The sequence below is a fragment of the Oculina patagonica genome, chromosome 1 (genome assembly GCF_052425735.1).
Source record: "Oculina patagonica isolate OP01 chromosome 1, crgOcupat, whole genome shotgun sequence".
Taxonomy (NCBI): Eukaryota; Metazoa; Cnidaria; class Anthozoa; order Scleractinia; family Oculinidae; genus Oculina; species Oculina patagonica.
The window spans coordinates 12,567,687-12,591,396 of NC_135758.1; the positions used below are offsets into that span (position 1 = coordinate 12,567,687).

General features: G+C 37.9%; 2 protein-coding genes and 1 long non-coding RNA gene across 8 annotated transcripts; 2 read left to right on the plus strand and 1 right to left on the minus strand.

Annotated features, from left to right (window-relative positions):
• Window positions 1-2,665: 2,665 nt before the first annotated feature.
• On the plus strand, window positions 2,666-6,586 carry LOC144657108 (uncharacterized). Of its 3 annotated transcripts, XM_078517414.1 has the most exons (3): window positions 2,819-2,914; window positions 4,046-4,253; window positions 4,580-6,586. In XM_078517414.1, exon 3 carries the CDS (start codon window positions 4,657-4,659, stop codon window positions 5,920-5,922), a length of 1,266 nt encoding a protein of 421 aa, XP_078373540.1. In that variant the 5' UTR covers window positions 2,819-2,914; window positions 4,046-4,253; window positions 4,580-4,656; the 3' UTR covers window positions 5,923-6,586. The 3 variants fall into 3 exon arrangements, with proteins under 3 accessions (XP_078373549.1, XP_078373534.1, XP_078373540.1); XM_078517423.1 differs by having other exon boundaries at window positions 2,666-4,253; window positions 4,649-6,586; XM_078517408.1 differs by having other exon boundaries at window positions 2,667-4,253.
• On the minus strand, window positions 5,379-23,292 carry LOC144657141 (uncharacterized). 3 transcript variants are annotated; one of them, XR_013571472.1, is made up of 4 exons: window positions 23,168-23,292; window positions 6,881-7,231; window positions 6,007-6,175; window positions 5,379-5,521 (listed from the first exon to the last, which is right to left on the minus strand). It is a non-coding gene; the product is annotated as an uncharacterized LOC144657141 (long non-coding RNA). The 3 variants fall into 3 exon arrangements; XR_013571470.1 differs by lacking the exons at window positions 5,379-5,521; window positions 6,007-6,175 and having other exon boundaries at window positions 6,634-7,231; XR_013571471.1 differs by lacking the exons at window positions 5,379-5,521; window positions 6,007-6,175; window positions 6,881-7,231 and adding an exon at window positions 22,650-23,089.
• Window positions 9,671-14,360, plus strand: LOC144657126 (zinc finger and BTB domain-containing protein 41-like). 2 transcript variants are annotated; one of them, XM_078517436.1, is made up of 2 exons: window positions 9,671-10,378; window positions 12,576-14,360. In XM_078517436.1, exon 2 carries the CDS (start codon window positions 12,667-12,669, stop codon window positions 13,894-13,896), a length of 1,230 nt encoding a protein of 409 aa, XP_078373562.1. In that variant the 5' UTR covers window positions 9,671-10,378; window positions 12,576-12,666; the 3' UTR covers window positions 13,897-14,360. The 2 variants fall into 2 exon arrangements, with proteins under 2 accessions (XP_078373562.1, XP_078373569.1); XM_078517443.1 differs by lacking the exon at window positions 9,671-10,378 and adding an exon at window positions 11,753-11,874.
• Window positions 23,293-23,710: the final 418 nt, after the last annotated feature.

Here is a 23,710-nt window from a genome sequence, read left to right on the forward strand (position 1 = left end):
GATGCTAATAAAAAGTCTAAGCGATAACAAAACTCCTCCTGAAAAAAATCAGTTTTCGTTACTTTCTTAGAAACGGAAAGCCCGTCTTTTTAAAGGTATTTTTCTGACGATTTTTGATACCAAACTAATGAATGTTTAAAAAGAAATAAACGTGAATTGATAAACATATTATTTCGATACAAAACTTGCTTTATTTTTCATCAATGAGAGCCGGAACCTCGTTTATTTTGAACATTTGCGGGCACGTTTCGCAATATTAGGTCACATCCACAAATCCACCGATCCGTGCTTTTTTGGCCAAATCCTTAAATTCGCCGCTACGCTATTCACGATCAGGAAGTGCTTCCTTTATGACTGAGGAGTCTGGAATCGGGAGTATCTGAACACTTTTCGGAGTTTTTCATGATGGCTGTTACGAATGCCAGATTGGCCTTGTGGACCACGCACCAAACCACTTCATATTCATTGAAAGCGAAAGTAATGCGCGAATATTCAATCCGGTCAGGTTATCTCTTGTCAGGAGAGATTTAAAAATGTTAAAACAAATTACCACAGAATAGGACCTTTGCACTTTTAGAGTTAGCTCCACCAGGAAACTGTGCAAAATATGAGTTTTGTAGGCAAAAAGCAGTTTTGACACCTTAAGTGAGTTGCTATTGTGCTTGAGTAAATAACCACGCGTGCAGTTGTCGATGTTTAAACTAGGGTTTGTTCAAGAGGAAAATATAGAGAGAAGTTAATTTCGATTTTCTTTTTGTCCATTACCGAAAACAATTCGAATTTAGGCAGCTTTCTAGGTTAAATATACATTCGACAGACGTATCTTTTTGTTTTAGTTTTTGTCCGTAATTAGAGGAGAAGGTACTTTATTACGCCAATAAAATGTTTTCATAAAGATATGTTATTCACCAAAATTTTAGCCTCCAACGTGCGAAAAATCAAATTTCCTCGACTCGCTTTCATCGGAGATCCCGGTCCTCGAAAGAAAAGTCTTCGAACTATAGTCTAATTTGAGTGCGATCGGTACGCCCCGTTTTAATATCAAATTTGGCGTAAATTTGCCCATTTACAATGATCGGTACCACCTACTTGGACAATTTATGCAATATTCGCTGAAATTGGTCAAATTTACTACCTATGCTCTCCCCAAAAAGCAGACCGTGTTTCACTGCAAACTTCCTCTGGGGTACCCCAAAGAAATACTGCTCGGAAATCACGACGGCGAAGCCGAAGACAAAGTGGTTGCTTTTAAAAAGTGTCAATTACACCAGAACATACTAAGAAAAAGGATCCTTTTTACTGTAACCCCTTCACTTTTGGACGCTCAGATGTAAACATGTTTTCTATAAAACAACAAGAAAAAGGCAAAATGTCCAAAATTAACCACAATCAACAATCAATGTGGCTTGGCCAAATTTTACCTATGGTTTTACAATACCCGGGCGGAAACGTATTTACATCTTATTGATGAGAATAGCTGGAAAAGTTCTTAATGATCCATGCCTCGTTCTAAAGAAAGTTTTTTAAGAGAAGAAGTATTTTTTTGCCTCACGGTATCATGTTTTTAGTTTTCAACAAATTCGATCAACGCAATAAAAACAAAACCCTTTAGAAAAACATTAAAATCGTTAAATGTTTTCCTTTATTAACCCTTTCCTAAAGGCTGGAGTAGAAAAATAGTTTTTTTCTAGAACAAATAACCAGGTTATAAAAGGTGGAACTAGAACAAATAACCAGGTTATAAAAGTCCTAGTAACTCTGTGGAAGAGTGTCCGACAAGAGCGCGGGTGGTCTTAGGTCGTCATAAGTTCGACTCATTTTGGGAGAACTTGGAATGTTTACGTCTGAGGAGCTTTTGTCACTGAGCGACAAACAGTATTATAGAAATTGGTTGGCTGCAACCTTCCGGTTGACTTATTCCAGACTTTTGTAATGGCCGGGTCGAACTTTAGGCAATATTTATTAATTATACTTTATCACCATGACAAGTGACCAACACCTAACGTCTTTTTCTTCATCAAGTAGTGAAGTCATGAAAATAAAAAAAAACTCATTAAGGGACGGACCATTATTTTCTTGGAGGGAGGGGGGGGGGGGATGAAAAATTTTCCTCTGCAAACTTTTTTTAGTTTATGCACCTCTGCAAACATTTTCTTCGAAATTCTTACTATTTTTTGTTATACATATCGTTTTTGCAAACAATATATTTTGTCTTTCCAGGCCCTGCAAACAATTTTTTTCAATATCTTATTCAAAAAAATAATGGTCCGTCCCTAACTAGGAGACAGTCTGCCACCATATTGTGGCAAAGGCCATCCCCTTTTTTTTTTTTTTTTCGTCGTCCCCCCCCCCCTTTTTTCGGGTTTTAAAAAAAAAAAAAAAATTAAAAAGAAGGTATAGAAGGAAAAATTTTTTTTTTTTTTTTTTTTTTTTTTTTTTTTTTTTTTTTTTTTTTTTCTTTTTTTTTCTTTCTTTCCCCCTTTTTTTTTTTTTTTTTTTTTTTCCCCCCCCCTTTGGGCCCCCCCCCCCCCCCCTTCTTTTTTTTTTTTTTTTTTTTTTTTTTTTTTTACCCCCCCCCCCAAAACAAAAAAAAAAAAAAAAAAAAAAAAAAAAAAAAAAAAAAAAGGAAAAATAACCTTTGAAAAAAATAACGACAAACAGTAAATAAGGAGATTGATAAATTGAACTTAGAATATTGACGATTGAAACTGTTAGGGCACCTGTTGAATACCTGATATTAATTATTTAACAAAAACATCTACGAAAAAGATATTTTAAAGTATATGATACTGGACAATAGAGTTCATTCAAACGTTATCTGTGATTCGATTACGCAACAGATTCCTGGCTTACTCCTTACCCTCCGGTGATATTGGCACTGTGTGCGTTTGCAACTGGTGTTGCTAACTGAAAGGTAATTACCACTGTTACATATTATTTCAACTTTGACTCAGGTCCAAATTAAACAGTAGACGGTTTTATGATGCGTAACAAATTTCAAGCCGGAAATCTTTTTTTCCATCTTCCCAGGCACTAAATATAAATATATTATACAGTTATTATTCGTTTCACCTACGCCACAATTTCATTTTATAGCCTGCACTGTAGAATATTTTTCCTTATTCCGTGGGCCGGCGAAAGCTCCGAATAAAATACATGTAAAATACAGATGCGTAAGGCTTCACTCGACTTATTTAGTCATTATAATTACGCCGATCAATGTATATGACATAACAGTTGTTATGGATTTTCTATAGTTTTTTTCTTACAATAAGTTCTTTTAACAAATTCTTATCTCGTCCCTCGCTGCGTTTCTCTTTCACCGGAAAAGTGTTCCACCAGTTTCCCACCAGAAATTCCCAACAGGCTTTGTGTCAGGAAAGATTTACCAATGTTGAGGGAAATTATCATAAAATAGGACCTCTATTCTTTTAGAGTTAGCTTCACCAGCAAACTGTGCAAATATGAGTTTTATAGGCAAACAGCGATTTATATGCTAAGTAGATTACTTTTACATAAAGTAAATAACCGTGCGTGTAGTTGTCGCTGTTTAAACTGTTTAAACTAGGGTGTTATTCAAGAAAAAATATAAAAGAAGTTAATTTCAATTTTCGTTTTGTCCATCACCGAAAACAATTCAAATTTAGGCAGCTTTCTGGGTTGAATATACATTCGACAGATGTATCCTATTGTTTTAGTTTTTGTCCGTAATTGAGTTTGGTTAGTTTACGATTTCAAATATGCCGACTCTATTCAATCTTACTTTTTAGTTTAAAATGCTTCTAATTAAATTTTATTTAGCTGTACTTTCGTCTACAAACTTGCCAGCTGAACTTATTCACTTTGCCTTTGTGTTGTTTGTTGACTTTGCTCAGCCTTCTTTCAATTATACTTTGTATGTTGCAATCAGGTTTAGCGTTAGTATATAAAGAGTGCTGCTATCATTGTTGAGTTGATTTACATGATTTACATAGAAGATCGATTTTAATACGCCGAGACGAAGAAATAAACGTGTGAAGTCCAAGTTCTTGTGTCCTGATTCCAGTTGCAGCAGATCCGACGGTACTTTGGAACCCGTGACAAGTTCCTCTCCCGCAGCAAGCGAGGTTGCTCTGAGCTATCCCCAGTTCAGTTCAGTTCAGTTCAGTTTAGTCGAGTCAAGGGAGTCAGTTTTCAGCCGAGGGGGCCTCTCATCGCCCATTTCCCGTTTCAAGAGTTCAGAGCGACAAAACCCGTTGTCACATTAGAACCAGGTATTGTGTGTTTATTGACTTGGTCGACTTAAACCAAGCTCCACTAATAGCGATGCCTTCAACAAAATAACAATTCTTAAGATGACCTTAGATTGCCTCTTCCGTCAGTGAACAATCAATTACGCTATGGCTCTATTAGCCTGCGATCAGGCTTTCTTTTTTTTCGCAGCGGAGGGAAAGAGTTGACCCTTCCGCAGCGTATAAAATAACGCCTGATCTCGCAGGTTATGGGCTCTTTAACCCATTGAAACACTACTAATTTCTTATGAAAATTTATGCATCGCAAAAATCATTGACTAATAGAAACTTTATTTTCTGTGTGCCAGAATAAAACAACTCAGCTCTCCTGCCAGTTCTAGCCGACCCCAACACTGATACATCGTCTACTTCTAAAGCTGATGATATGGAAGCATCCTCAGGTACTAGTAGTGTCGTTGAGATACTAGCACACTCAGCAGCAGTGCCCCAATTGAGAGAAGACGAAGGATACTATTGTAGTCAGTGTAACCAGCGTTTTAAAACCTCAATACAACTCCGAAAACACTTTCGTTCGCATACGGAATTTTCTTTCAAGTGCACCGTTTGTGGCGAAGGCTTCATGGATTATGAGTCCAGGCGGGAACATGTTAAACAACACAAAGCTGAAAGACGATTTAAATGTTCGGATTGTGGGCGGAGTTTCGATGACATACCAGCACTTGACAGTCATCAATGTCGCGGTCTCAAGAAATCAAAGACGTTTCAGTGTAAGCAGTGTGGTAAGACTTTTGATAGAAAAGATACTCTCGAGAATCACTTGCCTATTCATTCTGAAGTTAAGCAGTTCAGTTGCAACCTTTGTGACAAGCAGTATACCCAAAGAAGCGCTCTTATCAGACACAAACGGATTCATAGTTCAGATGGGGAACAGAGCTGTCGATGCCAAGTTTGCGGTAAACTGATGACTTGCGAGCCTTCACTTCGTGAACATCTAAGGATTCACACTGGAGAAAAGCCCTACAAATGTTCAGAATGTGGGAGATGTTTCGCTCAGAGTTCAACTCTTGTTGGGCACTTAAGGACGCATACTAGCCATCAGGAAAAGCCTTTCAAGTGCACTGAGTGTGGAAAAAGCTTTGCACGTGTCGCAGATTTTCACATACATCAGCGAATCCACACTGGAGAGAAGCCTCATAAATGCGATACTTGTGGAAAGCGTTTTCGAGATAGTTCATCTCTTACTAAACATAAGCCGGTCCACATACCTATCGAAATGCGAGTAGAGGAGGCTGCAAAAGAGGGAATAAGACTTAAGTGCGGTTACTGTGATAAAGTATTTACACTTAACTCAAACTTGCGAAGACACGAGCGCACCCATACAAGAGAAAAACGCCACAAATGTATTGACTGTAATAATCGTTTTTCGCGCAAGGAAGATCTCACATTACACCGCAGTAAGGTACACGGTTGTGGTGAAACACACGAGTGCTGGGTCTGTGGAAAACTTTTGAGCAGCTATCATAGGATGAAGTTGCACATTTGTTTACATACTGGGGAAAGGCCACTTTCTTGTCATGTGTGTGGAAAGGGCTTTATAAACGAAAAGACCCTGAAAGCGCATCTGCGCACACACGAAAACAATTCCGATAAAGGAAATCTGGATTTTGTTTCCACATTAAACCCAGCGTGAGATTTGTTTTAAACCATTAATGAGGTTTAAAGGCGATAAGAAATTTTGTATTTTCAATCTTTCTTAAGTTAATCAGTCGGTTACCTTTATACGCCGATATGCAATTTGGCCTTGTTCGCCTACCAGCGCGAAGAGTGATAATGATGATGACGATGATGACGATGATGATGATGATGATGAATATGATAATGATGATGATAATGATGATGGCGACCCCGCCGCCGTCGACGATGACGATGATGATGATGACGATCTGTAAGAAAGATACCCGAAAAATCGATTTCTCAGCCATTTTCTAATATTATGAGATTATAAAGAAGCGTGATCGATATATTTTTGAAGCGATAGATCGCACTTATGCCCATTGAAGGTAACGCACGCACAATCACGGTTTATCAGCGAAGAGGCGACGGTAACGGAGCGAGATCATTTTCGAGGAATTCCAGTAGAATGCGCTAAGTGTCTATCATTATTTATAAGTTGCTCTTGCTCAATGAAACTGCTTCTATATATAACTTTGGTTTTTAATTGTTGAAGTAAAGTAAAATAATAATAAAGAACAATGTGTGTGAAGTCATTTCTCGTCAAGCTGTTATAATGTCAATTAATAGGGACTTGGAAAAATGAGACATTGCATGTTGCTAGATGCAAACTTCCCAACAGATATCAAGAGAAAGAATAAAAAAAAACAAGTAATCAACACACTGTAACAAGAGTAAATCATTTTTTTTTTTCAGAACTTCTTCCGTATTGTAGCTCTTTTTGTCTCTAAAAATTCACTGCTTGACGCAAAGTATGAACAACAAAGGATAAAACTGAACAGGATAGTACACAAAATACAAAATGGAGCTGGTCAGATATCTAATCAAATTTGTTCATTAATATCTGAAAAAAAAGAAAATAAGGTAGCAAATATTGATTCAATGATTAAAAAGTATATCAAATACATAATACATACTAATGCGACATAAGGGCCGGAGAATGTACTGCATTTGGTGAGGCCGCCATGAAGGAAAATTTCCCCGCCAAAGAGATTGGGGCTGTTTCTCACAAGCACGCAAAGATGACGTATCTGTCATCGTTTGTATTCCGTCACTAATCTTAACCAGCCTGATCTTGCTGTCAGTTGGTTTAGTTTGAATCTACTCGATTTAAAGGTAAGTATGAGCACGCTGAAGGCGCGGTGGTCTAACGGTTAGCGCGCTGGACTCGGGATCGAGCGGTCCGGGTTGCCCGGATGTATGATGCTTGATAAAACGCCGATTCTCCAACATGTCCAAAGCATTTCGTCCGCCAATCATTAACTTTCCTGAAAAAATAACGCAACTTATTACTGAAAAGAAACTGAAAGATCTACCAAAAACGAGGCTTGATTATTTTTTTAAAGTTGGCAATTTTTTTTTCAATGTTTCCGCAAGAGGAAATGCTTTTAAGATCAATTTAACGATGACTGTCTGTTGACTGTTTGTTCAAATTACTGTTTACCTTGCCACAGTTCCATAGAAGACCATAGAAACGGATAGAGGTCGTGTTGCTAGAGAAGACATGGGCGGTTTACCTACAAAAGAAACCACCTTGGCCTCGTTAACCAACCCGACCCTACTTTTGCATAAGTACGTTGCGTTTGCTATATTTATGAATTACTTTTGTCCCTTCATCAAAATGGCCTTTAAAAGATTTTATGCTTTATCTGCAGCGAATGCAGTTGTCTTTTTTTATCCAGTACTTTAAATCAGAATCCGGCTACAATTTTATCGATTACAAATTTAATGAATGAATAAATGAATTAATTAATTAATGAATCTGAAATTTTTACCAAAAATGATCGAGACACTGAATATTTAACAAAAGGCAAGGTAATTAACTTTTAAAACTAAGCTAGCTTTTCAGTTTTTCTACAAGAAGGAAGGCTTTTAAGATCAATTTAATGCTGATTATCTGTTTTACTGTTCATTTAAATAATGACTGACTATTCACTTTAGATACTTGATGCTAACATTGCCGCAGTTCCATAGAAGCAGATGGAGGTCGTGTTGCTAGTGGAGGCAAAGGCGGTTTACCTACAAAGGAAACAACCATGACCTCCCTAATCAACCCTACCCTACTTTTGCAAAGTACGTTGTGTTTGCTTTATTTTGAATTACTTTTCTCCCTTCATCAAAATGGCCTTAAAAAGAATTATGCTCCATCTGCAGCGAATGTAATTGACTTTTTTATCCAGTACTTTAGATCAGAATCCGCCTATAATTTTATAAAATACAAATTTAATAAATAAATGAATGAATCTGAAATATTTACCAAAAACGATCGAGATGCTCTGTATACCAAACAGAAAGCTAGGATAACTTTTAAAACTAGGCCAGCTTTTTCAGTGTTTCTACAAGAGGGAAGGCTTTTAAGATCAATTTAATGGTGATTATCTGTTTTACTGTTCGTTTAAATAATGAATGACTATTCACTTTAGATACTTGATGCTTAAATTCTGTAGAAGCGGTTTGAGGTCGGGTTGATGGAGAAGGCAAAGGCGGTTTACCTACAAATGAAATCACCTTTGCCTCCTCCACAGACCCGACCTTATTTTTGTAAAGTACGCTGTGTTTGCTTTATTTATGAACTTGTAGTAATTACAGATTAAGAAGTGCGTTCTTTAGGATATGTCGTTTGATAATGAAAAATTGTACTTAATGGAATAAAACGTAGCCTGTGAACAGGCTCCCGAGTGGGGTTACGCGAGCGTAGCGAGTGGCGAACGCGAGCTAAGTGAGCGAAAGAGCGGGGGAAGAGCGCCCCCGTACTCCCTCTCAGGCTCCGCTCTTCCGCTCGCTTTGCTCGCGTTCGCGCGTTCGCCGCTCTCTTCGCTCGCGCAAAACCCACTCGGGGGCCTGTTCACAGGCTAATAAAACGACCATTTGAAGAAAAGCAAATAGGAAATTATGGCTATGCAGTGTTCTTAGCAGGCCGTACGGGATTCCTTTTGCAAACTTGAATTTTGCGCCCAAGTTGCTTGGAAATCAGTTAAGCTGTAAAGTACTATTTACAATGGGCTCTAAGAAAGAAGAGTACATGAAAGAAATTCTGATCGACATGACCATAAGGTGGACACTTAACCATAGAAACTGAATATGAAGCAGCTGAAGGGCTACATTACAAAAGTTTTCGTTTCAACGTGGCTTGGTAAGTGTAATAGGGAAAACTTCCAACCCAGTGACCCAATAGTTTCATACGATTTTCGTGTTGCTTATATGCCACCTAGAGTAAACACAGGTGTTCGCTTATACAAAGAAATACAATGGCTTAAACACTAGCAGGCGTGTATGAAAGATGACTACAGAACATCCGATTGGCTAAATCTCAATCTCCATGATAGTAACGAAGGGTACATCTGATTAGGTTCTGAATATATTTCGCCTTGTCGATCTAAGTTGATGCTTTGAAATTGCACGTGTTGATCAATTGATATGTAAAATATCTACTAGTTAACAATACATGAACATTTGTTCTATTAAAAAATACTGACATTATACAAACATGTGTTCTATCGTACAAACATGTTTTCTATTGAAAATATGACTGACGTAGAGTTAAGCACTGCCTTTAGTCTATTCATGTGCAAATTCATAGCTATTTCCTGGGGTTTCCTCTCGTGACGGTAGGAAGGATAACCTTCCTATGCAAATTTTGCATCTCTTACTGAAAGAAAATATCGTTGTATTCAACAAATTGCCACTGGCAAACCATCGCTTTTTTGTTCTATAAACATGAGCTATAGTCTTGAAGTCCCGTGAAGTTGTTGTTCGCATATCTGCCATGTAAATCATGCTTAACTTTTTGGATACTTTCTTGACTTTGCCATCCTCAGTGCTAGCAATCCAGGAGTTTTCGCTACTCATTCACGATCTAACTACGCGAAAATTACTTGGCAAGTGTTGTGACCTGTTCACCACTCTACCACCGCTCCAATGAGCTGAGCAGATGCGCGTGTTTTCGAGTGAATTTTTAAATTATCGTTACGTTTCAAACGTATGAGCTTCCGGGGAAGGTTTCTCTCCTACGGTATCCTGTGAAAAGTGACATCCAATGTCGTGCAATCATTCGGACACAAAAGCACACAGCAGCTCTTGTGCCCCGGTGCCGGTTTTGAATTTGGCGCTTTTCCCCAAATAATCCCATATAAAACGCTCGCGTGCATATTCTCGGCCCATGCCATCGCTCTTTTTCAAAGTGGGCCTTTACTTCAACTCAAAAGATTTGATAGCACAAACAAAAGGATCTTTGAAAAGATTATTCAAATGCAAAGCTTGCTTCTTTTTATCAAATCCACAACAATAGATTTAGTTTCGTCGCAACATGTGCGACAGGTATCGAAGCTTGCTCTTCGAATTCTGCGTTTCAATTTAGGCCTTGAAAGAAAAAGAAAATCAAGTTTTCCACAAGATCTGAAGCTATTGAAAGCAAGGTAAGTTCGTTTCTCAGTTGTACAAAGAGTATAAATGATGTAAAATTTAAATTACATTTAAAGAATACTCTAAAAAGAGGTAAATATGACACTTTATCGTATGAGGGACGGAATGTATTACGAATGAACGCAGTAAATTCATCCCACACAGAAAAAAACCCGCGAGCATTATCGTCGGTAAGCAGTAAAAAGGCCTCAGAAATTGAACGATTTTTTTTTTTTTAATTATAGACGAACGATATTTTCTTTTAATCGTTCTAGCTACGAGCCTAAAGAGCCACATTTGTCGCTCGCCGCTACCTGGCCAAACGAAGATATGCATTCGCTTTCATCGAGTTCAAATTCACCGACGCCACACTCGACTCACATTATTTTTAAACTTTTGGCCAAGGCACGAAATTTATCATGACTGAGGTTTCGCGGTTGCCTATTATTTTTACTTAGTCTGTGTTGACCAGGAATTTTCATTTGCTGTATTTATGTACAGAAACGCCAGTTGATCTCAGTTGGGGATAAACACGGTGAAAGCCGGTACTGCGCACCTTGACATTCTGGCCAGAGCTGAACTCGTATTCCCTATTCCCTATTTTTCCACGATAGGCGATCACGCACTCTAAAATGTCTTCTTCTTTTGCCGCCTATTCCTGACCTGTTACATTTTCAGGTAATTTGCATACGGTTTAACAAAGGCAGTTTTATAAAATTACAGCTGACATTAGCGCTAGCGTGCACGTGGTTGCTTTTGCAAAGTGGCAGCAACGTAATCTAAAGAATCTTTTTACCCGCAAAAATTAACAACCATAATCCTTTTGCTTTTAAGGCCGTTCACTCTTGGACTCTAAGATGTGAAACTGTGATGCAAACAAAAACACAAACAGTCAAAGACCCAATAGCGAAGCGCGCGAGGTCTAAAAATAGAATCCAAATGAATATAATGGCCACGAGGCTCAAAGACATCAGCGTGTTCTGAGAGAAATAGAAGGAATCTAGGTGAAGTTTTCGTTTTGTGTAAGTGTCTTAGGAATACCGGCTGCTTTAGAAGTGTTTTAGAAAAATCGTCCGCCATTTCGTTTTGTTTGTCTGAGTCTTATCTGAGTCGTAACGTCACTCGCGTGCTTGTATACATCTCCAATTTACCAGCAGAGATTTTAACAATTATTTCATTTCGACTGTAGTGTCCGATTCTACGATTTTACTTTAAGATCATTCTAGAAACCATTTATCCGACTGTATTATTCTTCAAACTTCCAGAAATTCCGACAATTAACTTAGAATATTGAAGGTTGAAACTGATAAGGCACCTGTTGAATACATGACATTAATTATTTAACAAAAACATTTAAGAAAAAGACCTTAGAAAAAAAATTATTATACTGGACTATAGAGTTTAATCAAACGTTATCTGCCATTCGATTTCGCAGCAGATTCCTGGCTTCATTCTAACCTCCTTGCTGATACGGCGCTGTGGGCGATTCCAACTGGCTGTCAACTGAAAGGTAATTACCGCTGATACATCTTGACTTTGGCTTTGACTTAAACCCAAATCAAACATTAGACGGTTTTATGGTGCGAAACAAATTTTAATCCGGAAATCTTTCTGGCATCATCCCAGGCACCAAATGTAAATATATTATACAGTTATTATTCGTGTCACTTACGCCACAATGTCATTTTATAGCCTGCACTGTAGACCTGAATTTTTTCCTTATTCTCCGATGATGCCGTGGATCGACCAAAGCTCCTAATAAAACAATGCAAAATGCAATAGCCTAAGACCTCACTCCACTTATTAATCATTACTAATCACGCCGATCAATTTACATGACAGAATAGATGCTATGGCTTTTCTATAGTTTTTTTTCTTACAATGATTTATGTTCTTTTAACAAATTCTCATCTCGTTCTCGATCGTTGTGTTTCCCTCTCTTTCGCCGGAAAAGTGTTCCACCTGTTTCCCACCAGAAATTCCCAGCACCCTGTGACCAGGTATTTTGTGTTTGACTTGGACGGCTTTTGTTTCACATATGGTCCACTAAAAGTTTTGTCTTCAGCAAAAACAATTCTTAGTTTGCCTCTTCTGTAAGTGAATAATCTGAACTGCGCCATGGCTCTTTAGCCCATCCAAACACCATTTATTGCGTATAGCAAAGTTATATACATCGTACAAATCAAGGACTAATAGTAACTTTCTTTTCAGTGTACCAGACTGAACACAGCTGAACACAGCTCTCCTGCCAGTTCTGGCCGACCCTGGCACTGTTACTTCGACAACTTCTACGGCTAATGATATGGAAGCAACCTCAGATAGCTCTAGTAGTGTCGTTGAGATGCTAAACAACTCAGCCGCAGTGCCACAATCGAGTAAAGACAAGGATTACTGTTGTAGTCAGTGTAACCAGCGTTTTAAAACCTCAGTTCTACTCCGCAAACACTTTCAAACCCATACGGACGTTCCTTTCAAGTGCACCGTTTGTGGCGAAGACTTCATGGATAATGAGTCCAGACGGGAACACGTTAAACAACACAAAGCTGAAAGACGATTTAAATGTTCGGATTGTGGGCGGAGTTTCGATGACATACCAGCACTTGACAGTCATCACTGTCGCGGCCTCAACAAATCAAAGGCGTTTCAGTGTAACCAGTGTGGTAAGACTTTTGGAAGGAAAGATACACTCGAGAATCACTTGCCTGTCCATTCTGAAGTTAAACAGTTCCATTGCAACCTCTGTGACAAGCAGTATACCCAAAGAAGCGCTCTTATTAGACACAAAAGGATTCATAGTTCAGATGGGAAACGGAGCTGTCGCTGCCACGTCTGTGGTAAACTGATGTCTTGCGAGCCTTCACTTCGTGAACATCTAAGGATTCACACTGGAGAAAAACCCTACAAATGTTCAGAATGTGGGAGATGTTTCGCTCAGAGTTCAACTCTTGTTGGGCACTCAAGGACGCATAGTAGCAATCGGCCGGAAAAGCCTTTCAAGTGCAATGATTGTGGAAACAGCTTTGCACGTGTCGCAGATTTTCACATCCATCAGCGTATCCACACTGGAGAGAAGCCTTATAAATGCGACAAGTGTGAAAAGCGTTTTCGAATTAGTTCTTCTCTTACTAAACATAGACTGGTCCACATACCTATCGAAGTGCGAGTAGAGGAGGCTGAGAAAAAGGGACTGAAGCTTTACAGGTGTGGATACTGTGATAAAGTATTTACTCTTAATTCCCACTGGCGAAAACACGAGCGCACCCACACACGCGAAAAGACTCACAGATGCACAAATTGTAACAAATGTTTTTCGCGCAAGGAAGATCTCACATTACACCGCAGTAAGGTACATGGTAGTGAAACTCACGAGTGCTGGGTCTGTGGAAAACATTTGAGCAGCTATCAAAGGATGAAGTTACACATTTGTTTACATACTGGGGAAAGGCCACTTTCTTGCCATGTGTGTGAAAAGGGCTACATAAATTTAAAGAGTTTGAAAGCTCATCTGCGCTCGCACGAAAACACGTCTTAAAAAAAAACACGTGAGTTTTGTTTCGAAAAATCAACAAATAAGTTTACAGGCGATAAGGAATTTTGTATTTTCCATCTTTTCAATGATGATGACGATGATGATTAAGGAAAAATCGATATCTCAGCTATTTTCTAATATTATGAGATAATAATATTAATATTATGATAATATTATTATTGTTAAAGCGATAGATGGCAGTTTTACGCCTTTGAAGGTAACGTTCGCATAATCACGACGCCAATCTTATTCGCGCAATTTCTGTAGAACGCGCTTGGTGTCCATCAATAAACATTTCTTTTTCTTGGTGAATTAAAGTGTAAATCTAAGTAAAAAGATAAAAATGATTTTGGTTGTGAAATAAAAAATAAATAAATAAATAATTTTCGCTAGGCTGATATAATTCCAATAAAAAGAGACTGGAAAATTAAGAAAATTGCATGTTGCAACTAAAAGGTATCAAGAGATAGAATAAAAAGCCAAGTAATCAACACCCTGTAACCAAGAATAAATCATTGTATTTTTTATAAAACCTCTTTCGCCTTGGAATTTTTTTCCCCTTAAAAATCCACTGCTCCCGTATCAACAACAAATTATTAAACCAAGATCTTGCTCTTGATAAAACTGAACACAATAAAACATAACAAAAAACCAATGAAAACGGGGCTGGTCAGACATCAAATTAAATCTGTTCATTGAACCATTGGCTCCCGTGACGGCCTAAACCGGCCTTGACGATCGTTGCTCTTTCTTCCACTTGTGACGTCATCATCTTTGATCAAAAAGGCATCACTTACACTCAACTCTGCAGGAGGAAAAGCTCTTTCCGATGATGCCCCAATTAGAGTGATTGGGTCAATTGTACTTGAAATACCCACAAAAATGCCTAAGTATAAAAATTCGTAGGAGAATTTGCCTCAGTAACCCATGGTTCTTTAATGGCGAGTATTTCCTGTTTGTATGGCACTTTCTCGAAAATTCCTAAACTGCAAGCAAGCCCAGTTATAGGCCAATAACTGCAGCAAAAAGATAAGAAAAGGAGAAAAAGGAAAGGCAACAATGGCCTGAACAACAATGAGCTAAACTCGGGTGATTGTGGAAAGAAAGGCATGCTTCCAGGTTGCAAGTGCCTTTTTGAGTAGTTTGGAGCTTAATTTGCTCATAAATGACGAGAAAATGTCAAAAACGTCCAAAATATGCGTTTTTTAAAAAATCTCCGGGAGTCAATGAGTTAAATTTGAAAAAAGAAAATAAGGTAGCAAATATTAATTCAATGATTTAGAACTATATCCAATTCATAATACATACAAATTTGACAAAGTGCTGCATTTGGTGAGGCCATGAATGAAAATTTCCCACCAAATCGAGTGAGGCTGGCTGCGAGTCACAGGGAAGTGTTTTAGCACAAAGAGGAGGCCATCGTTTGCAATCCGTCACTTATCTTAACAATCCTGACCTTGTTATTATTTGGTTTGGTGCTATTTACTCTAGCGAAGTTTTTTTCGATTTAAAGGTAATTATGTGCACCACTGGAGTCGAGGTGGCCCAACGGTTAGCGCGCTAGACTTCGGTTCGAGCTATCCGAACTCGAGCTTGGGCCGGGGCCGTGTTAAGATCACCATGGAAACCACTAGAATATTGCCCGGATGTAAGATGCTTGATAAAACGCCAATTCTCCAAAGCCCTTCGTCCGCCAATAATTGACTATCCTGTAAAAATAACGCAACTAATTATTACTAATTATTACTAAAATATTTACCAAACACGATCGAGATACTCTGAATACCAAACAAAAGGCTAGGATAACTGTTAAAACTAGCCAAACGTTTTCAGTGGGGAACAATAGGGAAGGCTTTTAATATCAATTTAAATGGTGATTCAGTGTCTGTTGACTGGTCGTTCAAATAATGACTGACTTGATGCTTACCTTGCCTCTTTTGCATAAAATCGGATGGAGGTCGGGTTGTTGGAGGAGACAAAGGCGGTTTACCTACATAAGAAACCACTTGACCTCCTTAACCAACCCAACCCTACTTTTGCAAAAGTACGTTACGTTTGCTTTATTTATGAATTACTTTTCTCCCTTCATCAAAATGGCCTTAAAAAGATTTTATGCTCCATCTGCAGCGAATGCAATTGTCTTTTTGTATCCAGTAATTTAGATCAGAATCCGGCCACAATTTTATAAATTACAAATTTCAAATGAATGAATTATCTGAAATATTTACCAAAAACGATCGAGATACTCTGAATACTAAACAATTCAAAAGGCAAGGATAACTTTTAAAACTAGGCAAAGATTTCCAGTGTTTCTGAAGAGAGAAGGCTTTTAAGACCAATTCAATGGTGATTGTCTGTTGCACTGTTCATTTAAAGTAATGACTGACTTTAGATTCGATTTAGATATTTTAGATACTTGATGCTTACATTGCCGCAGTTCTGTAGAAGCGGATGGAGGTCGGGTTGATGGAGAAGACAAAGGCGGTTTACCTACAAATGAAACCACCTTTGCCTCTTCCACAAATCCGACCTTAGTTTTGTAAAGTACGTTGTGTTTACACGTTAAAGTAGCGATTTTGTAAAACACTCTACAATCAAAATTTACGATAAGATATTCGATAAGAACATCATAAACTCCGTTTAAAAATTTAAAAAGACGGCGATAATAATATGTGATTAGGTATAAATACTAAAAATTAAAAAGACAATAGGAATTTTAATTAAAATTAATTAAAATTAATAAAAGTTTTGAAGTAAGATGTGTTTAGTAGTAGATAAAATATGAGCGGGAGATCTGTAAGGGCCGTTACAATGGTGAGCCGATAGGCGAGCCATTGTAAACACCCATACAGATCGGACGCGAATATTTTATTCTACTTGTGAAATGAAAATAATAAATTGATTGCAAAGTATTGTTATGCGAATCAGTAGAGATCTGTATCAAAAGTTAATGAATACTAATTAGCTGAGCAGGAGTTTTTATCAAAAGTTAATTCTATTGTTTGATTTGTATTGGAGTTTACAGCTGTGTACATGTGATCTGAATACTGTGCTGGGATTGGCTTGCACCCTCATGAATAATTAATGAATTTTACAACTTTATTTATGAACTTGTTGTCATCTAAGATAAGGAACTGCGTTCTACAGTCTGATGATATGGTCTGATATGTCGTGTGAAAATGGAAAGTTGTACTTAATTGAAAACGAGGGTTTAGTGAAGATATGCAAATAGAACATTATGGTTATGCGGTCTTCTAAGCAGGCGTGAGGGATGCCTTCCGCACAGTTGAATTTTGCGCCCAAGTAGCTTGGAATTCAGTTTAAATCGAAAGTACGTGCCGTGTGTGATCGACGTGACCATGAAGTGGACACTTAACCATGGAAACTGAATATGAAGCAGCTAAAAATGCTACATTACAAAAGTTTCTGTTTCATCCTTACTTGCAATTGGTAAGTGGAACAGAGAAAAATTCCAACCCAGTGACCCAATAGCTCCATAGAAGCGGATGGAGGTCAGTTTGATGGAGTAGACAAAGGACGTTTACAGAAGAAACCACCTTTGCCTCTTCCACCAACCGGACCTTATAAAGTTAGCGATTTCACAAGGCGTATTGACGGGATGCGGTGCTTAGTGTAAGTTTGTAAAAGTACGTTGTGTTTGCTTTGTTTATTAATTTATTTTGCCCGGTCATCAAATTTAAAATTATCCCAAAACGATTCTATGTCGTCGTTATCTTCCTCCGTTAACATAGATGTCACTACACGGAGCAAGCGGCGTCTTAAAAGATTCGGTCGAGGAATCCATCCGTGTCAGGTGTTTCCGGAAGGAAACGGCGCTCTATTGTTCTACAGCTTCTTTGGGAATGCTGACTGAGCTTGCGGTAGTCGAGATTGGAGCTTCATTTGCCGATGTAGCTATATCCGGCGGCGTTGATCCAGATTTAACTGGGGGGTGTTGAGGGTGGTTGGTTAGCTGGTTAGCCTCTTTGGAACACGTCAAAATGCACGATTCAGATACAGAGGACTTAGGAGAGGTAGGGATTCTGCAGAACGTGACTTGAGAGGAGTGGGCTGCGGCTCGATTTCCAGCCGCTTTTCGGCATCAAGAAGGCGGCGGAATTCAAAATCGAGCCTAGATACTCTGTATACCATACAAAAAGCAAGGATAACTTTAAAAACAAGGCCAGCTTTTTCAGTGTTTCTACAAGAGTGAAGGCTTTTTTTAAGATCAATTTAATGGTGATCGTTAACAACTGAATATTCACTTAAGATTTTTTGATGCTTACCTTGCCGCAGTTCCATAGAAGCGGATAAAGGTCGTGTTGCTAGAGGAGGCAAAGGCGGTTTATCTACAAAGGAAACAACCATGACCTCCTACGAAAGCCGAGGAGGGACATCAGATTTCAGACTTCAAACTTCAGACTTCAGACTTCAGACTTCAGACTTCAGACTTCGGACTTCAGACTTCAGACTTCCGCATACACTTAATTTCCGCTGACCTCCGAGTTGTTGAGTTGTTAGATCAGGCAGATCCACTATTTAAAGTCAGATTCGCTATCCATCCGGCGAGTCGGATCCGGTTGTTAGTAATCGGTGTAACGGCAGAACGAGAATCGGCGTAGAGAGATTTTTTTAAATAACTTAATTAATTATTAACAAAATTACATTAATAAATTCCCACCTTGCAGACCTGCAGACAGTGGTACCTGGAACCATTTTTTTTTCTTTATTTCACACACAATAGGCCACAATATCGTTTACGGCTTATACATGACCTCTGGACTTAATTACGTAAAACTGGACAAACAAACAGTAAATATATTTCACAAAATAAAGGGCATGCATATCTTCTTAATCCTTCTAGATCGATCTAGAGCCAGGATTTCGATTTTATTTCGAGTGAGGATTTCAAGGAGAAGCTCAGTAGGGCGACTGCCCTTCGGACTTTCTCGCCTCGATCGAGACAATGAAACGTACAAAGCCGAAGCAAGTCAATGAAGCCGTTGGAAAAAATAGAAGGGCCTGAAAAGTTACTGATTTCGTAAGAAGAAGAAAGAAAGAAAATTAAAAGCCCACAACAAGGAGTATTTTCAGTTGGTCACCCATCCAAGTACTAATCCCGCCCAACAGGTCTTAACTTCGGCGATCGGACAAGAACCGTTGCTTTCCATGTGGTATCAGAAAGAGCGCGTAAATCAGCTAATAAAAACTGAGTCCAGTTTTAGCAAGAAAGTGCCAAATTGTCCAAAAGATCCATTTAAACCAGGAATTTCTTTTTCTCTATTTGCATAACTCTTATAACCCTTTGTCTCGTGTGACAGTCCAGAGATCATATATAAGCCATAAACGATATTGTGGAAGTCTCTGAATTCAAAAGGCGGAAGTCTGAAGTCTGAAGTCTGAAGTCCGAAGTCCGAAGTCCGAAGTCTGAAGTCAGAAGTCAGAAGTCTAAAGTCTGAAGTCTGAAGTCTGAAGTCTGAAGTCTAAAGTCTGAAGTCTGAAATCTGATGTCCCTCCTCGGCTTTCGTAGACCTCCCTAATCAACCCTACCCTACTTTTGCAAAAGTACGTTGCGTTTGCTTTTATTTATGCATTACTTTTCTCCCTTCATCAAAATGACCTTAAAAGATTTTATGCTCCATCTGCAGCAAATACAATTGTCTTTTTTTTTATCCAGTAGTTTAGACCGGAATCCAGCTACAATTTTATGAATTAAAAATTTCAAATGAATGAATTATCTGAAATATTTACCAAAAACGATCGAGATACTCTCAAAACTAAACAAAAGGCAAGGATAACTTTTAAAACTAGGCAAAATGTTTCAATGTTTCTGAAGGGAGAAGGCTTTTAAGATCAATTAAATGGTGATTGTCTGTTGCACTGTTCATTTAAATAATGACTGACTTTAGATTCGATTTAGATACTTTAGATACTTGATGCTTACCTGACCTTACCTTACCGCAGTTCTATAGAAGCGGATGGAGCCGGGTCGTGTTGATGGAGGAGATAAAGGCGGTTTACCTACAAATGAAACCATCTTTACCTCCTCCACAGACCCGACCTTATTTTTGTAAAGTACGTTGTGTTTGCTTTATTTATGAACTAGAAGTAATCAAAGATTAGGAAGTGCCTTGTACAGGATATGTCGTATGATAAAAGAAAATTGTACCGTATTGAAAACAGGGGTTTAGTGAAGCAAAGCAAATAAAAAATTATGGCTTTGCAGTCTTTTTAGGACGCTGTGCGGGATTCCTTTCGCAAACTTGAATTTTGCGCCCAAGTTGCTTGAAAATCAGTTTAGTTGTAAAGTACGTAAAGTGGGCTCTAAGAAATAGAGAACATAAAATAAATTCTGATCGACATGACCATAAAGTGGCTTGACCATGGAAACTGAATATGAAGCAGCTGAAGGGCTACATTACAAAAGTTTCCGTTTCACCGTGACTTGGTAAGTAGAACAGAGAAAAATTCCAACCCAGTGACCCAATAGTTCCATAGAAGCGGATGGAGGTCAGTTTGATGGAGTAGACAAAGGGCGTTTACAGAAGAAACCACCTTTGCCTCCTCCATCAACCCGACCTTATAAAAATAGCGATTTTACAAGGCGTATTGACGGGATGCGGTGCTTAGTGTACTTTTAATTTGTAAAAGTACGTTGCGTTTGATTTATTTATGAGTTACGTTTCTTTAAAATGGACTTAAAAGATTTTATGCTCATAGGCGTACGTACGGGCACCTTTGGACCTGGGGGGGCGGAGACCTTGTTGCCCGAAAAAAAAATGGCATGGGTTGAAAGCCGAATAAACAGGCATACGAAATGGACAACAGAACGCGCGTTAAATTAATCTCGTGACGTTGCCCAAAGATGTCAATGCACTGAATCCTTTTTCTTCGGAAATTTTTATTTATTCACTTTAGTTCAGCAAAAATAAAAGTATTTTTGGGAGGCAATTTACATTGTTTTTGCCCCCACTTGAAAGTTATTTAAAATGCGTGAAACATTTAGAAGATGAACTGGTTGAAACATATTGTTGAAAGTTTTGAGCTCATTTGAGTCAAAAGCATTAGCTTCCTTACATTTGTAACCGTATCGCAGCTTTGTTTTTGGGTCCACCGCTCGCAAACGTTCAAACTATGGAAAAAGCTGATTGCAGCTGAATCGTGCAGAATTTGCGAGAAAATCGAATATGATTATAGCAATTTGCAAGAGGAAACGAAAGCAGATTAATGAGAAATTTGGACTTTAGAACCACGAAGTTCGGTATATATCCAATATTTTTTCTGTTGATATAATTCGTTTTGATTGTAATTTTGAGATTTGTCTGCTTATTTTCTATTTTTTCTCTGGCTTGTTGCCCGAATTCTTAGCGTTTTGCCCGAAAACTTTTGGCACTGGGGGGGGCTGCAGCCCCCCTCGCCCCCCCGCCTCGTACGCCTATGTTTATGCTCCATCTGCAACTAATACAAGTTATTTTTTTATCCACTTGTGATCAGAATCCGCCTTCAATTTTATGAATTACAAAGTTACATTTTGCGGTAGAAATCTTCTAGTAATTTGGAGATCAGTTTAACAAATGGAATGAAGTTTCCCCAAACTAATACCCACCCAGAGTTTTTTGGTGACTTAGTTATTTATAACTGGAGTTGATTTATTAATACTTTGATCAAACAATGAAGCTTTGTTAATTCATCTATTTTCTTTAGCCGGTGTAAAATATAATAAAATAAAATAAAATAAATAAAAACACAAACAAGATATAAAATTAAATACAATTAAATAATTCTACAGCTCTAATATTATACCTTTCAATTAAAAATTTGATGTAAACTGAATATCTCAGTATATGACTCTTATAAAAACTTCATTTCTGTTTTTGGCGTGGATCATTCAAAAGCCGAGAAATTAGTTTTTTCAACGTGCCCATTCATTACTCTCTAATTATATAAATCATTGGCAATGCTTGAATATTAACGCTATAGATCAGAAATTGAAGAACAGTATCTCTGTACTGAATGTGGGACTGGCTAAAAAAACAACCATTTTGTTTATCGTTTTTTTCTACTTATAGCGGAGTAAATAACAACATTGTAAAGCGCATCAAAATAAAAACGTTTACTTAAATAATCAAAACAAATAACTCTGTCCTGCAAGAGGTTCTGCATAGTAGCTATACATCTGCTGTTAACTAACTAAAGGAAAAACGTATATATAGAGGATATTACATGGTTGCGCGGAGATATGAAATTTATCTTCGAGTGTTCAAATCGATATCTCACGAGTGAGCGCAGCGAACGAGTGGGCTATTGATTTGAACACGAGAAGATAAACTTCATATCTCCAAGCAACCATGTAATATTCTGTTTATTATATAAACCCACTAATTACGATGTTTTTTGACGATTTTCCGAAGATTTCCGACCGTTTTCCGAAGATTTACGAAGATTTTCAAAATGTTGTCCGAAGGTCGTAGGAATGTTTCCGAACATTTTCCGAAAATTTCCGAAGATTGCCGATTGACGAAGATTGCCGAGGAAAATCTGAGGATGTTTCGACTTAATATCGATTTTCTTTGGCTCATTAAGCATTGAAACAGGGCAAACTTGCCAGAAAATGTTCTGAAATCGATATCTTCACATGTAAAAATAACATGTTATTTTCACGTGTGAAGATATGATTTTTTCGTGCGAAAGATTTCCTGGTATTTCACTGATGTTTATATAATAAATAGTTATTTATACCATGCCATAGAAAATATATACAGCCAACAATAATACAAAGGCGAGTGTGTATACCAAGAAAATACAAGTGGCAAGTGGGATATTCCATAGTATACCACTCGAAAGCGTTGCATAACTAGTATGTACATACATTGTATGAAATTCTATTGACAAGTAAAAAATTAAAAAAAATTACAAGAATTGATGCTATATACATCTTACAAAACATTAGCAATTGAAAAAATAAAAATAAAACAATAATTACACTTTTACTAATCTGAGCTGTGCTCTATCTTTAAGAACATTGGTAACTGAGTGTTGTTCGTAGACTGGATGTCTGGAGGCTTAGCGTTCAAGTTTCCTGGAGATGATTTAGGTGTACGCTTTCATATTTTTTTCTCCTGTCCTGCAGCTTTCTCTCAAAATGATTTTTCCGTTTCTTTCCTTTTTACCCACGCGGTCTGAATGTGCTACATTTCTGTTGATTAGAGCTTATTTAAAATTGTTTTCATCTCAAAACTTTATGAAACTTAACTAAAACAAACAACCCCCTTACCTTCGCACATGCTGCAAAATATCAGAAAGCAAAGTACAATTCCGATGAAAGCTTTTTTCTTCTTCATAATTGACGCTGAGTTAACCATATGATGAACGCAACATCTCTTTGGAGAAAAATAAGCAATTAAGCTTGTTTGACGTCATAAACGCAAATTTAATTTACGACGTAATGTAATGCGATTTTGCGCGCGCACTACGTGACAGGACGTAGGTAACGCAACATGTAAAAAAGATGTTTTGAGAAAAATAATATAATAGTAGGGATGGGAAGTGATTAACTACAAATTTCTTCCAAATTAATAACCCTATTAAAACTTTCTTTAAAAGAACAACTAACTGTGTTACTATTTGTGTTAATCGGCGAGTCACGCGTTCTGTAATCTTAACCCGTAAGTATGTTTGCTGAAAGCGCGTGCAAAGTCCGCTTTAGACTCGTAGGAGATCTCGTCACTCACTAGCGAGACCCATGCGCAATATAAGAGTTTGTATGGAGATTTGGAACTGAATAAAGTTTATTAACTGGGCCTGGGTCCTGGGATGA